Below are 26040 nucleotides of genomic sequence, written 5' to 3'. Positions count from 1 at the left end.
GCTGTATAGAAGCTATGGAAGCAGCTTTATTTTGTGAAAACGGCACCATCACCCGAGCCATTCTTTTGGATTAACACAATTCGACGGCTTCATCGTATATGTCTGAAAACACTGTACTAGAAGATTTACTTATTCTACATTCACCTCGTTCACAAGAGTTTGATTCGTCTGTTATCCGTTCTTGAATAAACTCTTATACATATCATAAACATCATATCTGCACTTCATATTTTACAAAAGGTTCCTGTTTAAGGTATCCTGTATTATATTACTTAGCATACCACTATGAGAAGTTGAAAATTCCAAAGATTATACGTGTTCTAAAATTGTTTTGTTAACGAAGATTTTGGCTTAGATTTTATCCTTTCTCCAGTAAGCAGTCATTGAAGTTTTAGTTTTAGTGTTCTGAATACCGCATTGCTTACACAGACAACTCAAGTGGTGATGTTGCGTCATATTGTTCTAGCACATTGTTCTAGTGAAACCGGCCGGTCTGGCCGAACGGTTCTAAGCGCTACAGTATGGGAACCGCGCGACCGCTACGGTCGCAGGTTCGAATCCTGCATCGGGCATGGATGTGTATGATGTCCTTAGGTTAGTTAAGTTTAAATAGTTCTAAGTTTTAGGCGACTGATGACCTGAGAAGTTAAGTCCCTTAGTGCTCGAGCCATTTGAACCATTTGTTCTAAAGATATTAAAGCATCTTCTAAGCAAAATAAACTATTTTAACACTATTCGAAATTTTGATACATTTGTGTATACTGTGCTTCCTGTTTGGGTTAATTTCATTTTTGTGGTCCGCTAAAATGGGGTAACTCGCACGACCGTTTGGAACATTCTCGACGACAGCTGCCACTACCCTTAACACTTACAACGCATGGAGGCCGAATTACCTACGAACATGCCTCCTCGGCGACTGCAATGTCGCTGGTTCGTCTCGCACAGGCCAGCATATGACCCCATCCTGTTGACAGACGACGCTACCTTTAGGATAGGTGGTAGCATCAGCTTTCACAATACCCACTGTGGGCTACAGCAAATCCCCATGGTCTGGTAGCAGTGAACCATCTACGCCGATTAATCCTCAGTTTGTTTAGCACAGTGGACTCGCATTCGGGAGGACGGTTCAAACTCGAGTCGAGCCATCCTGATGTAGGTTTTCCCTAGTTCCCCTAAATCGCTTCAGGCCAATGCCGGGATGGTTCCTTTGAAAGAGTACGGCCGACTTCAAATGGCTTAAATAGCTCTGAGCACTATGGGGTTTAACTACTTTGGTCATCAGTCCCCTAGAACTTAGAACTACTTAAACCTAACTAACCTAAGGACATCACATACATCCATGCCCGAGACAGGATTCGAACCTGCGACCGTAGCGGTCGCGCGGTTCCAGCCAGTAGCGTCTAGAACCGCTTGGCCACACTGGCCGGCACGGCCGGCTTCCTTCGCCATCCTTCCCTAACCCGACAGGACCGATGACTTCGCTGTTTGGTCCCCTACCCCAAATCAACCCACCAACCTCGGTTTGTGGGCGAGGATAATTGGCGGCTACGAGGGCTATGCCAAAAGTTTTTAGCAGCCCGTAAACCGTAAGACGGAGGACAATGGGGTTGTTTTCATTCGAAACAGCGATGTTTTTCTACCTTGGGACCTGCGCGCGCAGTCCCTGGCTAGCGGTGATCCCCCCACAGAGCGGTAAGAAATCACAGGCAGTGCCGAGTCAGAGATGGTGCAGGAGGGACATTCGCGCCATGATTTTTTACGATTATAAAAAGAGTTCAAGTGCCGAAGAATGCCATTCTTCTTTGCTGCTTGTTTTTGGTGATGCTTCCCCTTCTAGGGCAACAGTTAAAAATTGGTTTCGCGAGTTTTCGATGGATCGGCAGTCAATTGAAGATGAACCTCGTCCCGGTCTGCCAGCAACAACTGTGACTCCTGAAAACATTGATGCTGTGAGGAAAATGATCAAAGAAGATCCACATCTTACATTTTGCGACATTGAAGGGACCCTAAATATTGGATCAACAGCAGCACAGACCATCGTTCATAGTCACTTAGGCCTTACTAAGAGATGTGCCCGTTGGGTGCCACACTCCATGACAGAAACCCAAAGGAGGCGAGAGTGGACTGGTGTCATTTCATGCTCAAAAAATTCAATGGAGGGAAGTCCCAAGACACCTACAATATCGTCACAGGTGATGAAACGTGGGTCTACCATTATGACTCTGAAACGAAGAGATAGTCTTCTGTGTGGTGCTTTCCAGGAGAGGAACCACCCACAAAAGTTCGACGAAGTCGCAGCTCTGGAAAAAAGATGGTAGCAACTTTTTTCACAAAGATCGGGCATCTTACCTCTGTGACCTTGAACACACGTCATACAGTCAATGCTGAATGGTATGTGAACGATTGTCTTCCAAAAGTCATCGCCACATGGAAGTCACAGCATCCAAAGTCAAAGAGTGGGCGCCTTCTGCTGCATCACGACAATGCATCTGCGCACAGGGCTGTCAGAACGATGGACTCTCTGGAGAAGAAAAAAGTGCAAGTGTTGCCCCATCCCCCCTATTCACCTGGCCTGGCCCTCTGTGGCTTCTTTATGTTCCCTAATACTAAGGAAAAAATTCGAGGGCAGCAGTTTTCATCAGATGAAGAGGTCTTTGCAGCGTACGAGAGTGCACTAAATGACATCCCAAAACAAGCTTGGACTGACACATTTTCTAAGTGGTTTCAGAGAATTGAAAAATATATACATGCTAATGGAGAGTATTTTGAAAAGCTGTAAACGTTTGTTTTTTGCAAATGAATTTTTTTCACACATTCTGCTAAGAACTTTCGGCATAGCCCTCGTATCTCATGGGACCAGTCATCCTTCCACAACGCCTCACAGACGAGGCATTTCTGCACTTTCCAGGGTGACACTGCCTCCCGTGCTGGAAAGCGTCCTTTTGGTTGTACGAAGAGTGACGTGACTACCGCATGACGCTCCAAAAATGGTTCAAATGGCTCGAAGCACTATGGGATTTAATATCTTAGGTCATCAGTCCTCTAGACTTAGAACTACTTAAACCTAATTAACCTCAGGAAATCACACACATTCATGTCTGAGGCAGGATTCGAACCTGCGATCGTAGCAGCAGCGCGGTTCCGGACTGAAGCGCATAGAAGTGCTCGGTCACAGCGGCCTGCTATGGCGCTCCAGTTTACTGCTCTCTAGAATGTGAAACTAAAACAATAGTACAAAAAGAACATTCCTAGATCCCTGATGTTTTCTCAATTGTGCTTTCAGTTATTGAAATCTAAACTGTCAAAGATTTTTTTATTAACACCTTCAAACGAATGTACGGGATGACATTTATTGAACTGTATGAAAAAAAAAATAGTTACAGACAACGGCGTGCACACACTTTATTGAATATGTAAACGGCACTACAGATATTCGGATTTAGGTTGTGACATGTTCGATAAGGCTGCCATCATTGGCAATGATGTGGCGCAGACGAATAGCGAAATTCTGAGATCGATGCTGGCGATGACCTTCTCAATGGCTGTGTCCAGCTCAGCAGTGTTTTTGGGATTATTGTTGTACGTCTTTTCTTTAATATAACCGCACAAAAAGGAGTCACATGTGTCCAGATCCGAAGAATATGGTAGCCCATGCCAGTGGCTCTGAGTACTCCAGAGCCAGAATGCGGTCCCCAAAGTGCTCCACCAGGACATCAAACACTCTCCTGCTTCGATGGGGTTGAGCTCCGTCTTTGCGTGAACCACATCTTGTCGAAATCAGGATCACTTTGGATAAAGGGGATGAAATCACCTTCTAAAATCTTTTTGTACCAGTCGGCAGTCACGGTGCCAACAAGGAATATCGCACCGATTATTCTATGACTGGACATTGCACACCACAGAGTCACCCACTGCGGGTGAAGAGACGTCTCAATCTCGAAATACGGATTCTCAGTCCCCCAAATGCGCCAGTTTTGCTTACTGACGAATCCATCCAAATGAAAGTGGGCTTTGTCGCTAAAACAAGCCATATTCACATCAAAATCCTGTATGTCAATTCTGTGGATATTAGTGCTGGTGAAACACAGGCGGTGTTCCACGGCCCTGCGACTTAATGGCCGATGGGTTTGAATTTTGTATAGGAAGAGATGCAGGTCTTCAACAACAATTTGTCGCAGTGTCTCCCGGTTGATTCCCATCTGTTGTGAGGTTTGTCTGATCGATTTTCTGCGGCTGGTTTGAAACACAGCGCGTATCTTATCGATGTTTTCAGGCGTTTTCACCCTTTTTGGGTGACCGACATTGCCAATCACGAACACTATCCCTCCTCTCAAACTTGCGAATCAAATTCTCGATTGTTAGCACACTTGGATCTGTTGTCTTTAGCTTGAACTCGATCGCAAACTTCCTTTGAGCCGCAGTTGGGCTGTTACTGCTCGCATAGTAGGCTTCACAGGCGCTATACGCTCAGGCACGCCGCCGTAGCGTGACATTTTCACGTGCAATTGGTCGACGATAACAAGGCACGTGCACATGCGCGTACTAATTCCCATCGCGTCCTGCGGCCAGCTTTGCAGTTTGAACGTCGTAACGAAAACCGTTCAGGAGTTATGATGATTTTACTTTGTATAGTTCAATAATTGTCACCCTGTATCTCCCTTGGAACGAATTTTCAACCATGTGCCCATATGACCTGTTTTGCTCCTCTCAGCGGTCGTTTCCCACTGTTCGACCCGAATTATCAAATTACCCAGTGTATATCTTGTTGGAATAAGGTGTTTCTTTTCAGGATTACTGTGAGCAACAGTGGCAACATATTTGTTTGTTTGTGGTTCGGATTGTTTCATGCTGTTTGTCCCCAATTAGCAGAATTACCCTGTATACGCACTGTTTCTCGTAAGAGCTACTTTGAGCAAGGACGGCAACAATTGTTTGCTTGTCGTGGGTGTTCAGTAAGAGCCATGAAAAGTTCCTTTCGAAACGAACAGTTAATGGAGATTAGTAATTTATTTTCTACTTACAGACATTTTTATAGGAGAGTTGAAAATATAAATGTAGGCTTGGAAAATTCCTCTCAGAGAAGCTAAGAAACAACTCGCATCAGCGGCCTATTGTTCTTTTTAATGGCGGTGCGTTTGCATTGGCTGTTTCCAAAGAGACAGCTTCAATGGAGTCATATTTTCTGGTCCAGCATGAGGAAACAAGAAAACACTATCGGTCGGCATCAGGACAGCTGATTTCCTCCTTGAATGTGATACTTCATATTGCCCACCAACGGGAAAGTCTTAGTCATCAGTCAAAAGTGTGGCTCACGATTACAAATGACTTAAACTTCATCGTCTGATATGATAACTACACAATATGTATGGAAAGGTAATTACTGGTATCTGTGACGTATGAAATAAGGGCGGTAAAAGATACTGACAGGTCCAGAAACCTTATCGTCTAACAATGAAGCGCGTTTTGCAGAGACCCATTTCTATAACAAAAGATTAACTCCCACCTTGAACTGCGTTCCTACAATCTTTTAGTTAAATTCATCAACCGCAAAATATCAACCAATCGAATATAGACCATTGTGGAGACAGTTTGACCGCCTGTTATAGCTCTTTGTTGAGCGAGAAAACACTGTGCTTTAAGGCACTGGATTCAGCTAACAGGTACAAATAATGGATGCTGAACAAGAGAGTGGGGGCAGCTGGTAGAGCAGGACAATAGCATCTACCTACTAAAAACTAAACGTCCCATAAGTTAAACACGTTGATGGTCTTTGCACATTCACTGCAGTTAATAAAGATGCCTCACAAAGGAACAATAAACAGGTTACGCTTCCTAAGAATTAAGTTAATAAAGTTGCTAACGCCTTTATAGCTAACAGCCTCTCCAACACACACACACACACACACACACACACACACACAGAGAGAGAGAGAGAGAGAGAACGCCCTACCTCCCCCCCCTCCCCCTCTCCCCCCCCCCCCCTACACACAGACACACATGCACCCACGCATACAACCAGACAGTTGATCTAAAAATTTAATCGTACTTAGTACATTACTTGTTAAATGCGTTATTCTAAAGACGGTAAGTAGATTTCCTGAATGACAATGGACATATTACGCGTTTATAGGTCACAGCGGTAAGAAGCTCACACAGGTCTCGATTTCAGTATTTGACAATCGGCAGCCGAAGGAGCGTAATTAAGGTTATATGACAGTTGAACTGCTATGTTTTGGCCGGCTGGCTTTTCGAGTACGTTGTACTACACAGTGTCGAATGTGCCAAAAGAGAAAAGACGATGGCGTAGGAGAAGGATTGAAACTTGTTCTCCGCAGTAGCGTATTGTCACGACAGGTGGGCTAAACGCACGTGCGAGGCTCTGTCATTAAGAACTGTGCTTCCATACGTTGAATGCCAATGGTCTTAGTGACGTCTGTTTACCAAAACAAACCGCCGCCGTTTCGGCAGAACTTCTGTGCCTGACGAGACTATGTGAACGATGAGGTGGGAAGGTTCGCACTCTGTCGGTCTGTCACATTGTGACGTGTAACATTTCTCGTGATTCAAATTTAAACGGAAACTTCGCTCAAAGAAGGCTGCATTTAAAGATGAATCGAACAGCAGCAGGTTCCTTCCCGGATGCGAACAGGAAAGTGCTGCATCTTCCTTGCATAACTCTAAGGTGTTACATTTTCAGGACATAACTCTGCGCGCTAGAAACTAGGGGATGAATTGTTTTGTTCTTATTCAGAGATCATGAGGAGAGGGAATCCCTACAACCAGACAAAGTTTAAAAGATACAATGAAATAGTGTACGCTTGCAGCTGATCTTAAACACAAATGGCGGGTGATAACCCACCTGCACGTGGAAACGAAATCCGAGCGTTGCTCCCACCTCCAGCGGCAGAACCAAATGGCATTTGAATGTTCTGATTCTGTCACTAACGACGCCCCAGTGTTCAGTACAAATTTGTCCAAAGTAAGAAACATTCAGCTTGGACAGTTAGGACTGACGGAGTACATCGAAAAAGTTCAAAGAAAGGCAGCACGCTTTGTATTATCGCGAAATATGGGAGAGACTGTCACAGAAATTATACAGGATTTGGGCTGGAAATCGTTAAAAGAAAGGCGTTTTTCGTTGCGACGGAATCTTCTCACGAAATTCCAATCACCAACTTTCTCCTCCGAATGCGATAATATTTTGTTGACACCGCCCTACATAGGGAGGAACGATAACCACGATAAAATAAGGGAAAACAGAGCTCGTACGGAAAAATACACGTGTTCATTCTTTCCGCTCGTATACGAGATTGGAATAATAGAGAATTGTGAAGGTGGTTCGATGAACCCTCTGCCAGGCACTTAAGTGTGGTTTGCAGAGTATCCATGTAGATGTAGACATCCTTTGCCGTTAATCACATCACAAAGAATTTCTTCAAATATATCCAGGCTGCTGAGCAACATGTCATAGAAGTTTCGATGGCGACATTTTGCTATTGAGGTTAGTCTGTCTTGACCGTTCCAAGTGTGTGGTAATAGTTGTTGTAGTAGTGAGACTCCTGATATGTGTTCTGTTTAAATTGCGGGATACAGATCTGATTTTAGTATACGGCCCCATGAACAGTAATGGACTCCTACGCTGTAAGGCTACATTCAGAGACAGAATACAGCCGAGTGATCAAAAATTTACTCCTGAAACGAGGTCCGTACCTTGAAAAATGATGGATGGAGTTAGACCAGTAACTTTTTGTACACCAAACTAAGAAGAAACCATTCTTCGGGATTGGAAAATTGGAAATTTGTGGTAAGGTCTTATGGGACCGAACTACTGAGGTCATCAGTCCCTAAGCCTACACACTACTGAAACTAACTTACGCTATGGACAACACACACACCCATGCTCGAGGGACGAATCAAACCTCCTACGTCATCGGGATTCGCAGTAACACGTAATACTTCTTATAATAACTCTATGGACGGCACTCCCCGCGCAGTTTATGTATCCGTATCATAACGAATTTGAGCAACGTTTTTCAGCTGCCGGTCACCGTTGAATCCGTTAAAACTTCCTGACAGATTAAAACTGTGTGCCACACCGGAACCTGAAATGGCTCTGAGCACTATGCAACTTAACATCGCAGGTCGTCAGTCGCCTAGAACGTAGAACTAATTAAACCTAACTAACCCAAGGACATCACACACATTCATGCCGGAGGCAGGATTCGAACCTGCGGCCGTAGTAGCTTCGCGGTTCCGGACTGAAGCGCCTAGAACCGCTCGGCCACAACGGCCGGCTGACATCAAATAATCTGCTGCTATATTCGTACTTCGGTAGCAACTGAGGTCCCCAGGGACGACTCACTACCCGTCCTCACAGCTGTACTTCCGCCCGCAAAAGGCAAAGGTCTCGGGTTCGAGTCCCGATCCGGCGTGCAGTTTCAATTCGCGCAAACTCCACTGCAGAGTGGAAAATTTCACTTTGTCAATATGTAGTCTGTATTTTTAGTCTTCTTCATAGACGAGGCAACTGTTGGAAGCGATTTAACAGACAATATTGAAAACTAACATTTCTTAAGCGGATGAAGATGTTATGGTACGTTTCAGGACATAGACCAGCAGCAACTTGATATTGAATTGCATCTGGCTGTCTCGTAGATACACATGCTCTTCCAGCACGTTTTGTAGTGACTGTATACGAGGACTTTATTCTGAACTTTGTCCTAGAGTTAATGCGAGATGACGAGAGAAAGCAAGTCGTATACGCACGATGGGGCTACGTCTCACTTCAGTCACATTTGTTGGAGATGCATGGGATGGTATCTGCTGCGACAGGTAGGTAGGTGGCAGACGACCAGTTCCAAGCTCCCACGTTCTCCTTGACCTCAGCCCTTACAATTAATACCCGCAGGCCATGCAAAAAAATTGTCTTTTTTCTAATTGGCAGAAGACCTTGCTAATGCAGAGACGCTACATCACTGTGCTACAGAAGCCTGCAAAAACCATTCGCTATTGTCCGCAGATATTTGAAAGTGTGCTACCGCCCATGATCTGACGAGTTCGTGTGTGTGTGTGTGTGTGTGTGTGTGTGTGTGTGTGTGTGTGTGTGGGTGTGTGTACAGACAAGGTAATGTTTGTTACGAATTTCTGACTTGGAAACTTTCTAAAACATTGTTTTATTAAAAATAAAAAACGAAGGATTTTCTGACGTGTGTTGGTGTTGAGTGTGTGAGGGAACCACCCTAAAGTTTTGTACCCTGTTTAGTCACAACATATCGAGTACTCACCAAGGCATCGGCGGCATCGGTGTGCGACGGATGCTCCGAGAAGGCTGGGTTGTCGTGGCTCATGTTGTGGTGGCCGCCGCCGAGAAGTGCCGCTTCTGGTACCTTTTCTGAAACACCAGACATCACGCTTCAGTTCCACCTGTCCCTGCCACCGCAAAGATCGCGAGTTATGGTTACCCGAATACGCAGCCACATGATGGCAGCTGACGTTATTCCACACACAAATATCATAAAATTTGTGCTACACCGAACTAAAAATTTTCTTTCTTCTCAGTTATACGACATTTAATAATTTTAGAATTTTTAGAAGCCCATAATGTAGCATATTTGTCTGTCGATAATATTATGGTCACTGAAAAAGTCATTTCATACACTACAGAGTTCCTTAACTCCTTGGAATTGTCAGAATGCCTATTTCTTACTTACCTACTTTCCACCCCTCGTCATAAAAAACTGCTGATATGCGAGTGCAGCAGCAGGTAACAGCTAGAGATTTTATAAGTATGCGAGATTGGAAATCCGGTACTAATTTATTGCTCCCGAATAGCACCAAGGTTACCGCTGGTCTTACAGTCCACATCCGAATGATCGATCACCGCATTTAAAATGATTAACCGCCGAAGACATTTGATTCGGGTACTCTGCCGCACATTTCACACAGACTAAGAACGCCACATTATCCTGAAAACAAGGCATAAGGTAGTTTCAGACACTATTGTGGGTAACTGCTGTGTGGTCTGTCAAGGGGCTCACCGTACCCTCAAAGGGAACGCAGATACTAGTTATTTCCACGCGAGGTCCGATACATCCAACGTATACCCCAGTTGCTACACCATGGTTCCCTTCGTGGAGCAAGGTATTTGCATCCGCAAGATTCCACTTTTCCCTCGTGGTAACTGACAGGCAAGCTTCCTCTTACTACTATCGATATTGAAATTTCGAGAGCGTACTTTTCGGGAAGAGTCGGTCAGCATATCATTTCCCCCCAGGCGTGTCTCTCGAAATGACGACAACGAAAAAAGTCGAGAAAATAGAGCTAAGACAAAGACTTACCGACTGTCGTTCTTCCCGTGCGCCATTCGTTAATGAAAAACGGAGGATCAGTTAGTGGTACCAAAGTACCCTCTGCCTCACACCGTCAGGTGGCTTGCGGCCTATTGAGGTAGATGTTGATGTAGAAAGTATCACTGTCTTTGTGCTCGAGTCGTTGTGGGAGAAGGAAGGAACGTTAGTGTTAAACGTCCCGTCGACGATGATGCCATTAGAGACGAATCACAAGGTCGATTTGGGGATGTCCTTATCAAAGGAACCATACCGGCGTTTGCTAGGAGAGATTTAGGGAGATAACCGAAAACTTAAATCCGTTGTGTGGTACGAATCGCTGTCGTCCCGAATGAGAGTCATCTGTTTTACCGCTGCACCGCCAGGCTCGGCGGTGTGGAAGGATTTCGGATTTAGCCGTGCCATTGGCAAGCTGTCTGGTGATCAAAAGCGGTACGTCACAGCCTCTTCTTCGTCTGTCACTCAAACATTGATGATGGCAGTCGATTCTGCCACTAAGATTCGAACCGATAGATTCTGGTTCGAGCATCGTTTTCTCTCGGGTGAAGTCTCCCATGGCTGTCTGTAATAACGTAAAGCGAAAATAGTTCGATTTTATTCAACTAAATAGTGAAGTTAGATCCTAGTTGACAGTAAGACAGTGTCTCCAATTCGAATCCAAGTAACACTTTCGTTTTCTCGTATCTGTTTTTACTAAACTGTAACGCGACGTATCACTTCGTCTTAACGGCTGAACACTGTTATCAAATTTGGTTGACTCTCAAACGGCGATAGTGGATATCTACCAGTGAACTGAAAATCACTGATGATGATCTCTGTGTGAGATAGTCGTTTAAAAGTTATTTGTGAACTATAGTTTACGTACAACAGTAACGCCGATGAACTGTATTGATACTCCAGAGAATGTTTATACACTGAAACGGGAAACAGGTAAACACTTTCGTTCAGTAGGAGAAAGTTGCTGTTCCAAGTTGCCTAGGGATACACAGAGAAGTGTGTCGAAGTGAAAAGACCGCAGCTTGGCGAAAGATCTGAACACAGTGGGTGCTGTTGCGAGTCGTCTAACGGCAGCTTCCATTGTAGACGATGCACCAGCTTGTACCTAACGACAGAGAAGTAATTTGAATGAAATACGATCATCAGTATTTACGTTCTTCAGTTAACAGTGTACTCATTTCTCATCCTCATTTCTTTTGCCTTTTATTTATTCGTTTCTAAACCTACACTCTATACGTTCCATTTCAGATTTCTCCAAAGTCTTCATAGCTTTCAGAGGGAACAGCAATACCACCTTACCCTCGTCCCCACATTTTCTTTGTTTCACCAACAAACCGATTAAATAATGGTGGTCTGAAAGGGATCCTTAAAAAAAACTGTTGATAATCTGCGCTTATCTTGACATTCCCATTTTGTATTTTCATCTGCTTGAGTTTGTTTGTATTTCATTACTCTTAGCAACAATATTCTGAAAACGTTAATTTGATTTGTACTGCGGAAATTAGTCTCCGTTTACATACGTCCACAAACGCTATAGGTTGCACAGTTGTTCGTTGATTTTGTTTCATTTTTTTTTTTCTGTCCTGACTGCTGAGTAGGTTTTTAAGGTAGTTTTAACATTCCTAGAATCTAACAGATATTCTATGTCAACTGCAGCAATAGCCATTCCATTCTGTTGTGTATCATGATAAAGCACAGACCGGAATTCATTTTTTCACATTATTGTGACTCTAAGGCAAGATAGAACTAGATTACTCTATCCAGAAATGAGCTCATTTTTAGCACAAGTAAAGTTTCTCGTTTAATCCTTTTTTATGCGTTTTATTTCTGTACGAAAATGTAGGAGGCTTTCTCAAGATTCGACGGGTTGTATAGTTTGGTTCTCTTCAATCAAATTTCAACGAAATGAAAGTGGGGTAAACGGATTCCCAACCGCGAGATTGGGCCGTGACGGGATTTCTAGTTTCGGAATTGGCCCGACCAGAAAAAAAAAAGTTCAAATGGCTGCCGGCCGGGGTGACGCAGCGTTTCTAGGCGCTATAGTCTGGAACCGCGCGACCGCTACGGTCGCAGGTTCGAATCATGCCTTGGGCATGGATGTGTGTGATGTCCTTAGGTTAGTTAGGTTTGAGTAGTTCTAAGTTTTAGGGGACTGATGACCTCAGAAGTTAAGTCCCATAGTGCTCAGAGCCATTTGAACTCAAACCTACCTAACCTAAGGACGTCACACACACCCATGCCCGAGGCAGGATTCAAATCTGCGACTGTAGCGGTCGCGCGGTTCCAGACTGTAGCACCTAGAACCGCAAGGCCACACTGACCGGCGCCCGACCTGAGATAACCTTGGTGAGAACGGAAGAATTTAGACTGTTTTTGTTTTATTCTGGAGCGATGCGTTCCACACAAAAAATTAAAGAGCTAGTGCTAGTGCAAAGATGTGTGACAGACTTAAAGACATGCGACATGTCTCACCCTCACAGCCATTGCATTGTGACTATGATCGATAAGTGCTTAATTTGTTTTGTTCATATTTTATTCTTTCCTGTTTAAATTAATTGCTATTTAAGAAATATAGAAGTTTTGTATTTATTGTATTCACCACACGTAATTTTGGAAAAATCTAAATCCCGATGATTAGCGGGACAGAGACTTGAACCTCTCTCTTACCAAACACAATTTGGGACACGTGCGAAAAATAGTAAACTATTTTACAACCGTCTTACTTTTGTACGAATGGCGGTTATTTTCTGTCTTTGTTGACAGCAAGTTCTCTGTACTGGGAATTCAAGACATTGTGAGGATTCTCACAAGACCTGCACGTGGTCTGCCTTTCCTTCAGCTCACAAATTCTATATTTTTGTCATTCTCTCTGATTAAAGGGAAACTTAACAAAAGAATGCTTTGGAAACCGGTTTGTCACTGTGTATTTTATGTGCGATGGCTAACGGCGAGGCCTGTATTAAGATTTTCAAAATATTCCCTCAACTGTAAATACAGGAGTTAAAGACTTTTTGTCTGTTCATCACTGAGGGACGTTCGTAAGTCCAGAAGCCACTGGTCATGGACTAGGCGCCCCACCACGTCAGGCTTCGATGCTACAACTGCCGATCATCAGCTACTACGGAATACGCCACGACCTCATCTGCTCTCGTTTCATCAGAATTAAGTCACGCGAAAGGCGATAGGCGCAGGACATTCGATACTGTCGTGGCGAGCGCAGAAAGCAGCGCGCAGAATGGCGGTACGGCGGTCGGCTTTCTGCTGGCGGAACGGGCTGGATGGGGGCAGCTCGTCGAGGTCAGCCGGTGCCCGGCCGCTCGCTGCGAATCGCTTCGTACGTAACCGGCCTGCATCGAGACTCCGTCACAAGAGCGGCTCCGTCTCGCACTGCGCCGGCAGATGTATGCTCTCCCACACATGCTGTTAATCGAGAAAAGAGCCTAATCTTACTGTGCGTTTGTTTTTAATCAGTTCGGTATTCTGTGGGAGAATTCCTATCCTTTGGAGCGCACACTCTACCGGTTTGTGATAATTAATCCGCAAGTACGGCATTTCAGGAAAAGTTACGAATTAAAAGCGTTTCACGCAGCCTTTAAGGTTTATTATTTAACTGTAGAAAATTTTAGTATACGATATGCCCTGATCGGCCAGAGCATTATGACCACAGACCCCCTATCGTTATAAAACCCGTCCAGGCGATAACAGCGTCACATGGCGAGGAATGATTTCTAATCAGACACACGCACGGTGGATGCAGTATCAGTGAGCGTGCTGTCCGTGTATACAGGGTGAAAAGTATTTAAACCGACAAACTCTGGGAGGTTGTAGGGGACATCAAAACAAATATTTTTCCCTAATCTCATTTTTTCCTATGAGGATTATTTAAACCGGTGGAGGCCGTATTACGCTCTTCAGTTGTTAGAGGCCGTATTACGATCTTTAGTTGTTAGAGGGCGTATTACGCTCTTCAGTTGTAGGCAACTGCTGTCCACCAGTGTAGTAGTGCATTGTCTCTGTTTACTAATGGAGCGATACACCTGGGGTGAGTACTCTCATATGGTTGGTGTGTACTATGTAGCGCACCACAACGGGCGAGCTTCACAGCGGGTTTATCAACAACAATATCCTAATCGCCGTATCCCGCATCATACGACCTTCGCTGCTGTGTACCAACATCTGCGTGAGAGCGGGTCCTTTAGCAGATTACCTGGACAGGGACGCCGTCGCACGGTAAGAATGCAGCAATTTGAGGAAGCTGTCTCGCAGCATATGGAGCGGGATCCTTCAATCAGCACTCTTGTAATTGCACGTAACATGAGGACGAATCAGACGAATGTAAGAACAGTCCTTCGAGAGCAATTGTTACGTCAATTTCACTCACAGCGTGTCCACAACCTGGAACCAGTTGACTATCCACCCAGAGCACAGTTTTCGCAGTGGTACCTGGAACAGTGTGAAATGCATCCTACATTTCCATCCTCTGTGTTGTTTACCGATGAAGCAACGTTCGGGCGTGATGGAGTCTTCAACATGCACAATTCGCATGTTTGGAGTGAGGATAACGCACATGCCACAGTTAATAGCGCTCTTCAAGTGCGGTTCTTCGTTAATGTGTGGGTCGGTGTTGTTGGTGGCTCTACCTAGGCCATTAAATGGCAGGCACTATTACAATTTTCTCGCCAGAGCATTGCCAGAATTGCTGGAAGACGTCCCGCTCCCTACAAGACAACGCATGTGGATCCAACATGACGGGGCGCCGGCACATTTTAGTCGTCGTGTGCGTCGATTCCTGGACCGACGGTTCTCAGAACCGTGGATTGGCAGAGGTGGTCCTGTATCATGGCCTGCTCGATCCCCAGACATGTCCCCTCTGGACTTTTTGTGTGAGGAGAGATGCGCAACCTTGTTTACACAACTCCTGTTGCATCAGAAGAGGATCTGGTTGTCCGGATAGTAGCAGCAGCAGGAACAATTCAGGATACTCCAGGGGTTTTGCCCGTGTCGGACAGAACATGATCCGACGGTGTAACCTTTGTTTACGCGTCAGTGGACGCATTTTTAAAAATCTACTATCATTTGAATTGGGTTGTGTTAATGTGTTGTCTTGGTCATAAGAAAAATGGAAAAGTGTTTGTTGGATTAATTAATTTGCCGCCAGAGAAATCTTCCTCTATCGGTTTAAATACTCCTCATAGGAAAAAATGACATAATGGAAAAATATTTGTTTTGATGTCTCCTACAACCTCCCAGAATTTGTCGGTTTAAATACTTTTCACCCTGTAGAATGGGGGAGGCGCCCGGTCTGTCGTGAGTCCGACCGAGGGCAGACTGTGACGGCGCCAAATGCTCGGCACAAGCATTTGCGAAATTCCATGACGCGTCGGGTGTTCGAGGAGTGCTGTGGTGAGTGTCTTCAACACGTGGCCAAACCAAAGTGAAGCCACGTCCAGATGTCGTGGGTTGGGCAGTCACACCCCATTACAGATGTCGAGCGTCGTAGGCTGGACAGACTGCTAAGACAGGACAGGCGTCGAACTGTGACGGAACTAATATCAGGCTTTAAAGCTGGGCAGAGCAGAAGTGTGCCGAACACACAGAGCACCGAACACTGCTAACGAAGGGCCTCCACAGCTGACGACCCATGTTCCATTGTTAACATCACGACATAGGTAACTACATTTCTGGAAGGTAACTGTAGGCAGTCGTCAAATAATGTATAAAAAGCGTATTTGACCATCAGCTGCTTTTAATTTTAATTATTAAGTAATGACCAATGTATTGTGGTGGCTTAAACCATTTTAACCCTTATCCGTGAAGATGGTCCACTACTGAAACCGGTTGATATTTGGGTTTAAAATTAAAAGCAGCTAATGATCAAATATGCGTTTTATACATAGGCACCTACGACTGAAATGGGCACTTGACCATCGGAACTGCAGGTTGGTGCAGCGGTAGGGCGTTGCATGGTTGGCGAATCTCCATATCTTCTTCATCATGCCGATGGTAGCGCGCAAATCCGTCGTCTTCATGGTGAACAGTTCCTTGATACCTACACGGCTGGACGGAGACAAACTGGCGGCTGTTCTACTGCGCTCTGGGGAACGTTTACGTGGGCATCGATGGGTCCAATAGAGCTCGTGCAAGACGCCATGACGGCCGAGAACTATGGGCTCAAATGGCTCTGATCACTATGGTACTTCTGAGGTCATCAGTCTCCTAGAACTTAAACCTAACTAACCTAAGGACGGCACACACATCCATGCCCGAGGCAGGATTCGAACCTGTGAACGCAGCGGTCGCGCGGTTCCAGACTGTAGCGCCTAGAACCGCTCGGCCACCCCGACCGGGACCGAGAAGTATCACTGGTTACACACCACATACACCTCTTCATGACGATCATGTTTCCCGACGGCAGTGGCATTTTTCAACAAGACAATGCGTCATGTCACGAGGCCACGAGTGCGATGGAGTGATTCGTGGAAAACAGTGGCGAGTTATAGTTGATGTCCTGGCCTCCGCACTCGCCAGATCCGAACCCGATAGAACACATCTGGGATGTGACTGAACGTGGCGTCACCTCTCATGTCGCTCTTTCCGGAATTAACGGGAATTAGTTGACTTGTGTGTGCAGATGTGGTGCTAACTCCAGCGATCTGCTAAGGCTTCATTGCTTCCGTGCCATGATGCATCGCCGTTGTTATCCGTGCCGAAGGTGGACATACTGGCAAATAGGTAGGTGGTCATAATTATCTGGCTGATCAGTGTATTTCATTGAGTGTGACTCAGAGGCGAGTGCATGTCTTTCAATAGGACGCCACATCGTTCCTTGCGTGTCCCTAATTTACCTCAGTTATCGAACTGGACTAAGTGAACGAACAGTTTAAGATGGAATCTGAATCACGTGCCCTTCCTGGCGAATACTCATATCTTTGAGAAATGAAGGCTAGATTAAAAATAGAGTGAAAATTTCCGTTATCTGACCGGGATACGATCGCGCAACCAATCGCTTTCCAAGCAACCGTTTTACCACTAGACCATCGGGCCCTACATTTTTTAATGAATTGCCGATATTTGAAAAATGAAACGAATTGAAATCATTAAGATATTTGACTTGGTTTATTAGTATCACTATGAGCAATTGCATTCTTTTTGTAAAAAAAGAAGAAAAGACTCAAATCAATGTCTATACAAAAAGGTATTTCACTTCAAGAGAATATTGCAACTATAAGCAAACATGCTTCTTACTCAGATACAAGATAAAAATAGGAATGTAATAACCTAGCAAATTTTGTGTATAATTAATGCTATAAAATACTGTCCCGAAAAATCACCCTTAACATAAAAGTTTCAAATAAACCTATTAGTTTGCACCTACACGTGATACTTGTGAAGCTACTTACAATATCGTCAAAACTTAGTTGTCCTAAACATCACTTTCAATCATATACGTATATAAAGTGTATTTCTGACGAAATGTTTGTATTTGTAACTAACAAAATAATAAGTGAAAGGAGTATTATTTACATAGGTAAATGTAAGAAAAGTTACTCTTCATGAGGGGTTTTTAAAATAGTTTACATAGTTATTTTCGAAGAGTTCAGCAAAGAGTTATATATATGCTTTCGCTTACGCCATAGTCCCACAACGATCACAGGGTCGGCGTGGCTACAACGGATTTGGCAGTGTTAGAGATGGCAAGATGCCCTTCCTGCTGCCATCCCGTACCCCACCCAGGACTGGATCAGTGAACCCCAACTGTCGGCATCTAGTGTAAATCGTGAAACAGTGCGAACGTGTTTCAGATGAATGCGACCCGTGTAACTGAGGCGGAACGTGGGGACCAGCCCGGTATTCACCTAGCGGGATGTGGAAAACCGCCTAAAAACCGCATCCAGACTGGCCTGCACACTGGCCCTCGTCGGTATTCTGCTGGGCGGATTCGACCCGGGGCCAGCGCGCCTACCCGAGTCCAGGAAGCAGCGCTTTACTGTATATAGTTGGCTGTGCTGAGATGGGTGTTCTGATGGCTAAATGTTCACTTCAGTGGGATGTTCAAACAAGTGCTCATTTTCCTGAATGCACAACTCAATGCGCCTTCTCAACGACCTACGGACTAGACGTAAAGTTGTTGATGTCACGGAGAGACAAGCTTCTTCAGTGCACTGTTTGCTAGTAACTCCTCGAACAACATGACTTGACCAAAAATGTATGAAATAACATCGCAGGAGACGAGAAATTAATTTACAGCTTTGATATTCGGAAAGAGGTCCATTTTTTTCTGTGGCTGGCAAGAAAGATTTTCACTTCAAAAGTAGCACAACAGTCCTTTTTTCGAAAGCACCAGTTAAATTTTGTCATTGCAAATTTTTCCCTAAAGGTCAAATGATCAATCGTCATTATATAAAGTGTTTTTAAAAGGATGAACCAGAAAATGCACAAATGTAGATCTCGTTTGTAGCAAGATATTAAATGCAAGAGTTTTGAAGAGGTTGCACCAGAAAATTCGCAGACGTAGGCCTCAGTTATTGCAAGATAACTCATGTATCTTTATTAATGATAACGTGCCAGCTTGCTTAACTCTATAAAGTCGTGGGATTTGTGGCAAAAATATTGTGACTTTTCAGCTACCCCCCCCCCCCCCTTTCCTCTCCTCCGCTAAACTTTTGGCCGACATTGCTCCAGCTGAGTTTTTCTTCTTTCGGTCGAGAAAGAAGGCCATTTAACATCGTTCAAGACATTTAACAGAATTCTTAACGGGTACTGAAATCTAATAGAAGGTTTCCAGGACATCGTGTTGAAATGGCAACACTGCATGGACAAGTGTCTGAGTAGAGGAGGGGGAAACGTTAATGGGGACAAAACTAAGTAAACTCACCGAAAAAATGTCACTCAACCTAATAAAAGAGCACACTGGTCGTTTTGAACGCTGTAGAATTGGTACAAGGTAATCACTCAAGGTAGTGATGAGTTGTCTTGTCTGCGTAGCAGTCGGCTGTATGGGCTCAGCCCGCAGTAATATGAGCTAACATACAGTCGTGGCAGAATGGCAGAAAGGAACTGTCCTGTTTGGACGTACTTATTACCACACTGTGAATTAAATTATCCGATTAGTTGGAATATCAACATGGACTGTCCGACAGTTCTACAAGGAATGTACCAGTAACAGCCGCCGAAAGAAGGTCCTAAACGACAAGGGCCCGAGACGGGTGCCTTTTCAATGACAGTCGTTTTCAAACCCGACAGAAATGGGGGCATCTAACCTTTTTGCACCTGAAGACTGCGAAGGACATTCGGTACACACATCTGTAATCAGATGCCTCGCATGAGGTCGTTGTTCGCACAACACATAAAGCTGCACCTCTACCGTGGGCCAAACAACACAGAAACTGAGCAGTAGCTGAATGGAGGCACGTAATGTGGTCCGATCCACATGCCCTTCCGTACACACATCCAGGGACGCTTATCGGCTGTGGGTGACACGGCGGTCGGTCGGTGGCGTTGTGCCTTCCGAGACCTTTGGGCCGGAGTGTGGTCCTGTGAGGTGTATATTATTTGCCTTTTTCAAAATGATGCAAGCGATGAAGTACATTGTCGGGGCAATGAGGCGTTTAATCTTTAGTGTGTGAAGGATGTTGCTAAGTCCAGAGGTTCCTCGATGATGTCGGGGTGTTTTCCGTAACATGCCTTGAACACATTCAGGTTACCGAGAACATGAAGAAGAATGTTCAACATTCTCGGTGTTCAAGTGTTGTCCTTTCATCTGCTATTTCATGATGAGTGTGTCGTTCACACAAACGTCACCTAAAATGACAAAAGTCGTGTTCTGAGGCGTACACGCATACGTTTCTGGTCTGAAGACTATTCTAGCACCCTCTTGCATCTAGACTGGTTTGCAAAATCATCCGGCATTAAACCCATAGAGAATATCAGGGGCTGTTTGCACAGCGGATGAAAAGCAGACACCTCGAAATTAGTCCTCCAACACCGGTTCCCGTGAGATCACCGACGTTAAGCGCTGTCGGGCGAGGTCGGCACTTGGATGGGTGACCATCCAGGCCGGCATGCGCTGTTGCCATTTTTCGGGGTGCCCTCAGCCTCGTGATGCCAATTGATGAGCTACTCGACCGAATAGTAGCGGCTTCGGTCAAGAGTACCATCATAACGCCCGGGAGAGCGGTGCGCTCACCCCACGCCCCTCCTATCGGCATCCTCCCCTGAGGATGACACGGCGGTCGGATGGTCCCGGTAGCCCACTCGTAGCCCTTAAGACGGAGTGCTTTGTTGTGGTATAGTATACTGCGACCTCTTGAGTAAAATGCGTAATAAACACTCACATTTAGAAGAACGCCTGACGCAGCCTCGACCACCCATTGTCGTCTCTCCGCTGGACACGCTCTACCTGTGACCCTGAAGACAGCGGACCGCTGTTTGGACGGGCCCAGATGACCCCGTCGATGGCCTGTCACGCATCGGCGCATCCCTGTGCTTCCTGTCCGCGTCCTCGCTCTCCAAGGCTATACTGTAGCGGAAGCAACAATAGGCAGACCTCGCGGTGAACTCCGAGTGTGTGACCCGCAACTGATTGATATTGCGGATGCGGCACCTCGCGGCTCAGCTCTGACGCGCCGTACGAAGGACGTGTCCCTCACTTCTCTGGTAACGACGCCGTATAACAGCATTTATCAGCAGACCGAGTCTCACCGTACGGCTGTGGAATACTTACGACAAGCTAATTCCGTGGAACCCAGCCTCGTCTCCGTCTCTAATGACCTCGACGTCAATGGGAAGTAAACTTTAACCTTTACTCGTTTTCTTGTAATGTTCTACACCGGAAAATTTATTGCCCTGCATTCCTTCTCGTGTGTCCCAAAGATATTGCAGTTACTGTAGCTTCGTCACGTCAACACATCACGTCCGCTAGTCAGAAAGACAGCGGAAAGTAAGACCGATTCTAACTCTAAGGACATATTCTATTCTATGCTATTGCAGTCTTTCTCGGCGTATTCCACTGATGAATTCCTCTCGGGTTATCAGCCGAATGGTGGCGTCGTCTTGTCGCAACGTTTCAATCAGTTTCGTACCCGACAACTTCTGGCGAAGATGATGATACGGGTATAAAACTGATTGAAACGTTGCGACAAGACGATGCCACCACTCGGCTGATATCCCGAGAAGAATTCATCAATATCCGTATTCTTTACAAGAACTGTAATGTGACAGGAGCACAAAGCTACAGCGATGATTTAGGTGATGGAATAAGCATGTAAGGATAGTGGTAGGGAAGGCGAATGTTCGACCTCGGTTTATCGGGAGAATTTTAGGAAAGTGTGGTTCACCTGTAAGGCAGACCGCATATAGGACACTAGCGCTACCGATTCTTGAGTACAGCTCTAGCGTTTGTGATCCCCGCCAGGCCGGATTAAAACACTACCCTGGAGCACTTCAGACTCGTTCTGATAGGTTTGTTACCGGTTGATTCTATTATCAAGCAACCCGCCAGGGTAGCCGAGTGCGCTAACGCGCTGCTTCCTGGACTCGGGTAGGCTCGCCGGCCCCGGATCGAATCCGCCAGGCGGATTAACGACGAGGGCCGGTGTGCCGGCCAGCCTAAATGTGGTTTTTAGGCGGTTTTCCACATCCCGCTAGGTGAATACCGGGCTGGTCCCCACGTTCCGCCTCAGTTACACGCGTCAAAGACATTTGAAACACATTAGCACTATTTCACGATTTACACTAGATGCAGACAGCTGGGGTACACTGATTCCATCCCTGGGGGTAAGGGGTGGTGGCAGGAGGGGCATCCGGTCACCCCTAAAACTAGCCTTGCCAAATCCATTCTAACCAGGCCGACCCTGCGATCGCTGCGGGACAATGGCGTAAGCGAAAGAAAGAAAGTAGATTCGATTATCAAGCGAGTGTTACAGGGATGCTTCGCGACCTCAAATGGGAATCACTGGAGAAAAGGAGACGTTCTTTCCGATTATCGCTATTACGAAAATTTAGAGAACCGGTATTTAAGGCTGCCGCTAACGTGTATTTCGCAATAAGGACCACGAAGATATGTTTAGAGAGATTAGAGCTCGTGCAAAGTCATACAGACAGTCGCTTTTTTGCATAATTCTACTTACGAGTGGAACAGCAAGAGTATGAAACGTCCCCTTAGAAAAATTATACAAGACTGGTCTATATGAAACGTCCCCTTAGAAAAATTATACATGACTGTGCTTAAACTGACACACAATAGTTTTTGGCGCAACGCAATCTGACTTCCAAAAGTCCCTACGAAAGAATGGCCCTGACTAGCATTAAGCTATACGTTTCACAAATCACTTACCTCACAAAAATCTTCGTTACTCAAGCTACTGCAATACAGCGAGCGCCACTACTGCCAGCTAAATAAAAGATTCAAACTACTGAAGGCACTAACTACTGATAGGCATAGTTAGCAAATGAAAGATTTTAATAGAGAACAAACAATGTATTTACCTCACTAGTCATAATATATATAGCAGTTCATGACACCAATTCTTACAAATTTCAAAACTCCGCCATCTGTCTCCCCACGTCCACCACTGCTGGCGGCTCACCTCCAACTGCGCAACGCTACGCGCTGTTAGGATCCAGCTGCCGCTGCCCAACGCTACAATGGCAGACAACAATGCAAACTAAACACAGACTGCGCACAGCACAGCCAGTGATTTTTCATACAGAGCGCTACGTGGCGTTACCAATATGAAAATGTAAACAGCGTACTTACAAGAGAAATGACTAGTGGTGGTACGGGGTACCCTCCGCCATGCGCCGTACGGTGGCTTGTGGAGTATATATGCCCGCATCTCGTGGTCGTGCGGTAGCGTTCTCGCTTCCCACGCCCGGGTTCCCGGGTTCGATTCCCGGCGGGGTCAGGGATTTTCTCTGCCTCGTGATGGCTGGGTGTTGTATGCTGTCCTTAGGTTAGTTAGGTTTAAGTAGTTCTAACTTCTAGGGGGCTGATGACCATAGCTGTTAAGTCCCATAGTGCTCAGAGCCATTTTTTTTTTTTTTGTGGAGTTTATACGTAAATGTTGCGAAAGCTATGTTTAATTACTGTGCAGAGCGTGATGAATGAAAAACATTTCCACATTTCCAGTATTAATTCTCATTGTTCTTAAAGGAAGCAATATTCTACAGAACTATTAAATACAGCTGAGTCACACAATTTCACTCAGATATTCGAGATTTCCAGCAGTATTTAAAAACAATTATGTGTACATAAAAGTTGAAAGCATTATATGCTTTTAAGGGCGTTGAGGAACTACTTCTGGTATTTTCCATTGCGAACTCCTGACGTGTACTGTGCAGAATTTGTTTACACTGTATAGTGCAGCCTCATATTTTTCAACGAATCAAACAGCGTACTTCATTAGCTCTGTGTAAATCTAAGGCACTGCCCGTGTCGATTGGGCTGAAACTTGGGTCTACACTCTAGGAAACTTTCTGCCATATTAAAACTGTGTGCCGGACCATGACTCGAACTTAGGACCTTTGCATCCGTCACTAACTCATATCCTACCTCTCAAACTTCACTAAACTTCTTCAGCACCTTGCCGGGTTAGCACTCCTGGAAGAAAGGATATTTCGGAGAAATTGCTGAGCCACACCCCAGAAGACTGTTTCCAGAGCGAATTTTCACTCTGCGCTGCTTTGAAAGATGGCGGATTAAAACCGTGTGCAGAAGTTCCAGATTTGAGTCTCGGTCCGGCATACAGTTTAAATGTACCAGGAAATTTCAAACCAGCATATACTCCACAGCAGAGTGAAAACTCATTCTGGGAACACTATCATAAATTTTAGACGCGGCTTCTTGAGACCACAACAAGAAAAACTTACATATAGGCATACACTGAAACCCCTTCGTACATGAAATATTAATGTTGACCATCTTAAAAAATCATTACGTGGGAGACACGAAACAACTGTTAATAATGTTCTCTATTAGCTTCTATGTATCCATGCTGTGCTATAAAATTTGTATGTCGGTTTAAATCCCTAGGAGTACAATTCATGCCGGCCGGGATGGCCGAGCGGTTCTAGGCGCTACAGTCTGGAACTGCGAGACCGCTACGGTCGCAGATTCGAGTCCTGCGTCGGGCATGGCTGTGTGTGGTTAGTTAGGTTTAGGTAGTTCGAAGATCTAGGGGACTGATGACCTTAGAAGTTAAGTCCCATAGTGCTCACAGCCATTTGAACCATTTTTAACTACAATTCGTGGTAGACGTCAAAAGCAGTGTAAGAGTAATGTGCGGCCTGCACTTGAAAATGACTATCTGGTAGCTCCGCGTACTCTCCCAGCACATCTCTCAGCGGAAGTCTACAAGTAATTTATTTTCTTAACACTTGCTACGGTATGTGCTGCTGCCATTGCGAGGAAGCACACCGTTTACGCAAACGTTGTTCTAACACACTCCATTCACACTGATCGAGATGAATTGTATGACATCAACGATGCGAGATGGGTATAAATGAGAGGATGAGTACCACGTTCTGCATGTCCTACTCACCTCAAAATTTGGATTTTATCTCAGGTACCACCTAAAACAACTGGTTTACGTGGCAGATATTACCAACGTAGAAGCGTTTCAGAGTTTTATCGAAGCCTACGAAACCACTCGATACCGCCCGGAGGTGCTTAGCAGCGTGCGACAGTCCATGGTCTGACAAGAGCGCTCAACAGTTGAATCAAGTAGAGTATATTTTAAGCATTTGGTATCAGCTTATTACTTGCTGACTTTCAATCAAGTTCTTCCAGTATGTTTATATTGAATTATTTCTTGTTTTGGTATGATGAATCCGCTTCAAAAGTTACTAAATATTTATGATACATCCAGCATTTCGTAGATGCTGACAGTTCATTCGAAACCTTTATTTTATGTGCCTTTTTGCACTTTAATGGAGTATCTGCTGTGATAAACATTACTGTAAAGTAAAAGTTTAAGCTGGACCAAACCATTACCCATATGTGCGCCTTCCGCAGGCAGTGTGCTTTCAGTTGCACTGTTTGAGCCTACTTCGCGGACTTACTACTAATTTGTCACTCGTTCTTCTTCCCCGGGTTTGAGTCTTGGTCTGGCAGACAGTTTTGAAGTTTGAGGAAATGAATCACATAGACAGTTATATTAAACACATCTATATTTCAGCGTGAGATGCAAGATTTATGACGCCCCCTGATGTTTTCTATGTACTTGCTTAATGACTTCGAGAAATGAAACACGTTTTAAAAGAAGGGGGGCGGTGGGGCGAGCCAGTAATAAAACCTCCAATCTTAAGATTTCCTGTGTGCATCTTCATATTTTCTCGGCGCAATGATTGTTCCATAAAATTTCAGGCGTGCAGCCGCATAAATTTCACTTCTTCTTCTGATATTGCGACTGTACACCTTCCAGCCATATTCCAGCCAGATTTCCTGTTTAGCTCTAAGCTGGTTTATCACCTAGCCAATTTATTCTCTGCAGCGTAGTCTAATTTCGTCAGTATTAGTCATTAAGAGTAGTTCGCAAACATTGCTCAAAGTAACTGAAAAACAAGTAGATGTAAACGAGTGGAAATACAGTTGTAATTTTTTCGTGTGAGAACTGTAGCACCACGGCTATTAGAATAAATTAACCCGCAGATGTGAAATTCAAATCATGAGAGCGACTGAATGAAACGGAAGCATAGC

At 45.0% G+C, this 26040-nt stretch overlaps 1 protein-coding gene across 3 annotated transcripts in view; it reads right to left on the bottom strand.

The window, feature by feature from the left end:
- LOC126268194 (proton-coupled amino acid transporter-like protein CG1139) overlaps positions 1-26040 on the bottom strand; it is a 1364918-nt gene that overhangs the window by 32765 nt on the left and 1306113 nt on the right. For all 3 annotated transcript variants that reach the window (XM_049973808.1, XM_049973810.1, XM_049973809.1), the window contains one exon: positions 9285-9391. In XM_049973808.1, coding sequence (XP_049829765.1) covers positions 9285-9391 — 107 coding nt within the window. The remainder of the gene's footprint in view (positions 1-9284; positions 9392-26040) is intronic.

The sequence above is a fragment of the Schistocerca gregaria genome, chromosome 4 (assembly GCF_023897955.1).
Source record: "Schistocerca gregaria isolate iqSchGreg1 chromosome 4, iqSchGreg1.2, whole genome shotgun sequence".
Taxonomy (NCBI): Eukaryota; Metazoa; Arthropoda; class Insecta; order Orthoptera; family Acrididae; genus Schistocerca; species Schistocerca gregaria.
The sequence above is the reverse complement of the archived record's forward strand: the minus strand, read 5'-3'. Positions and strand labels throughout refer to the sequence as shown.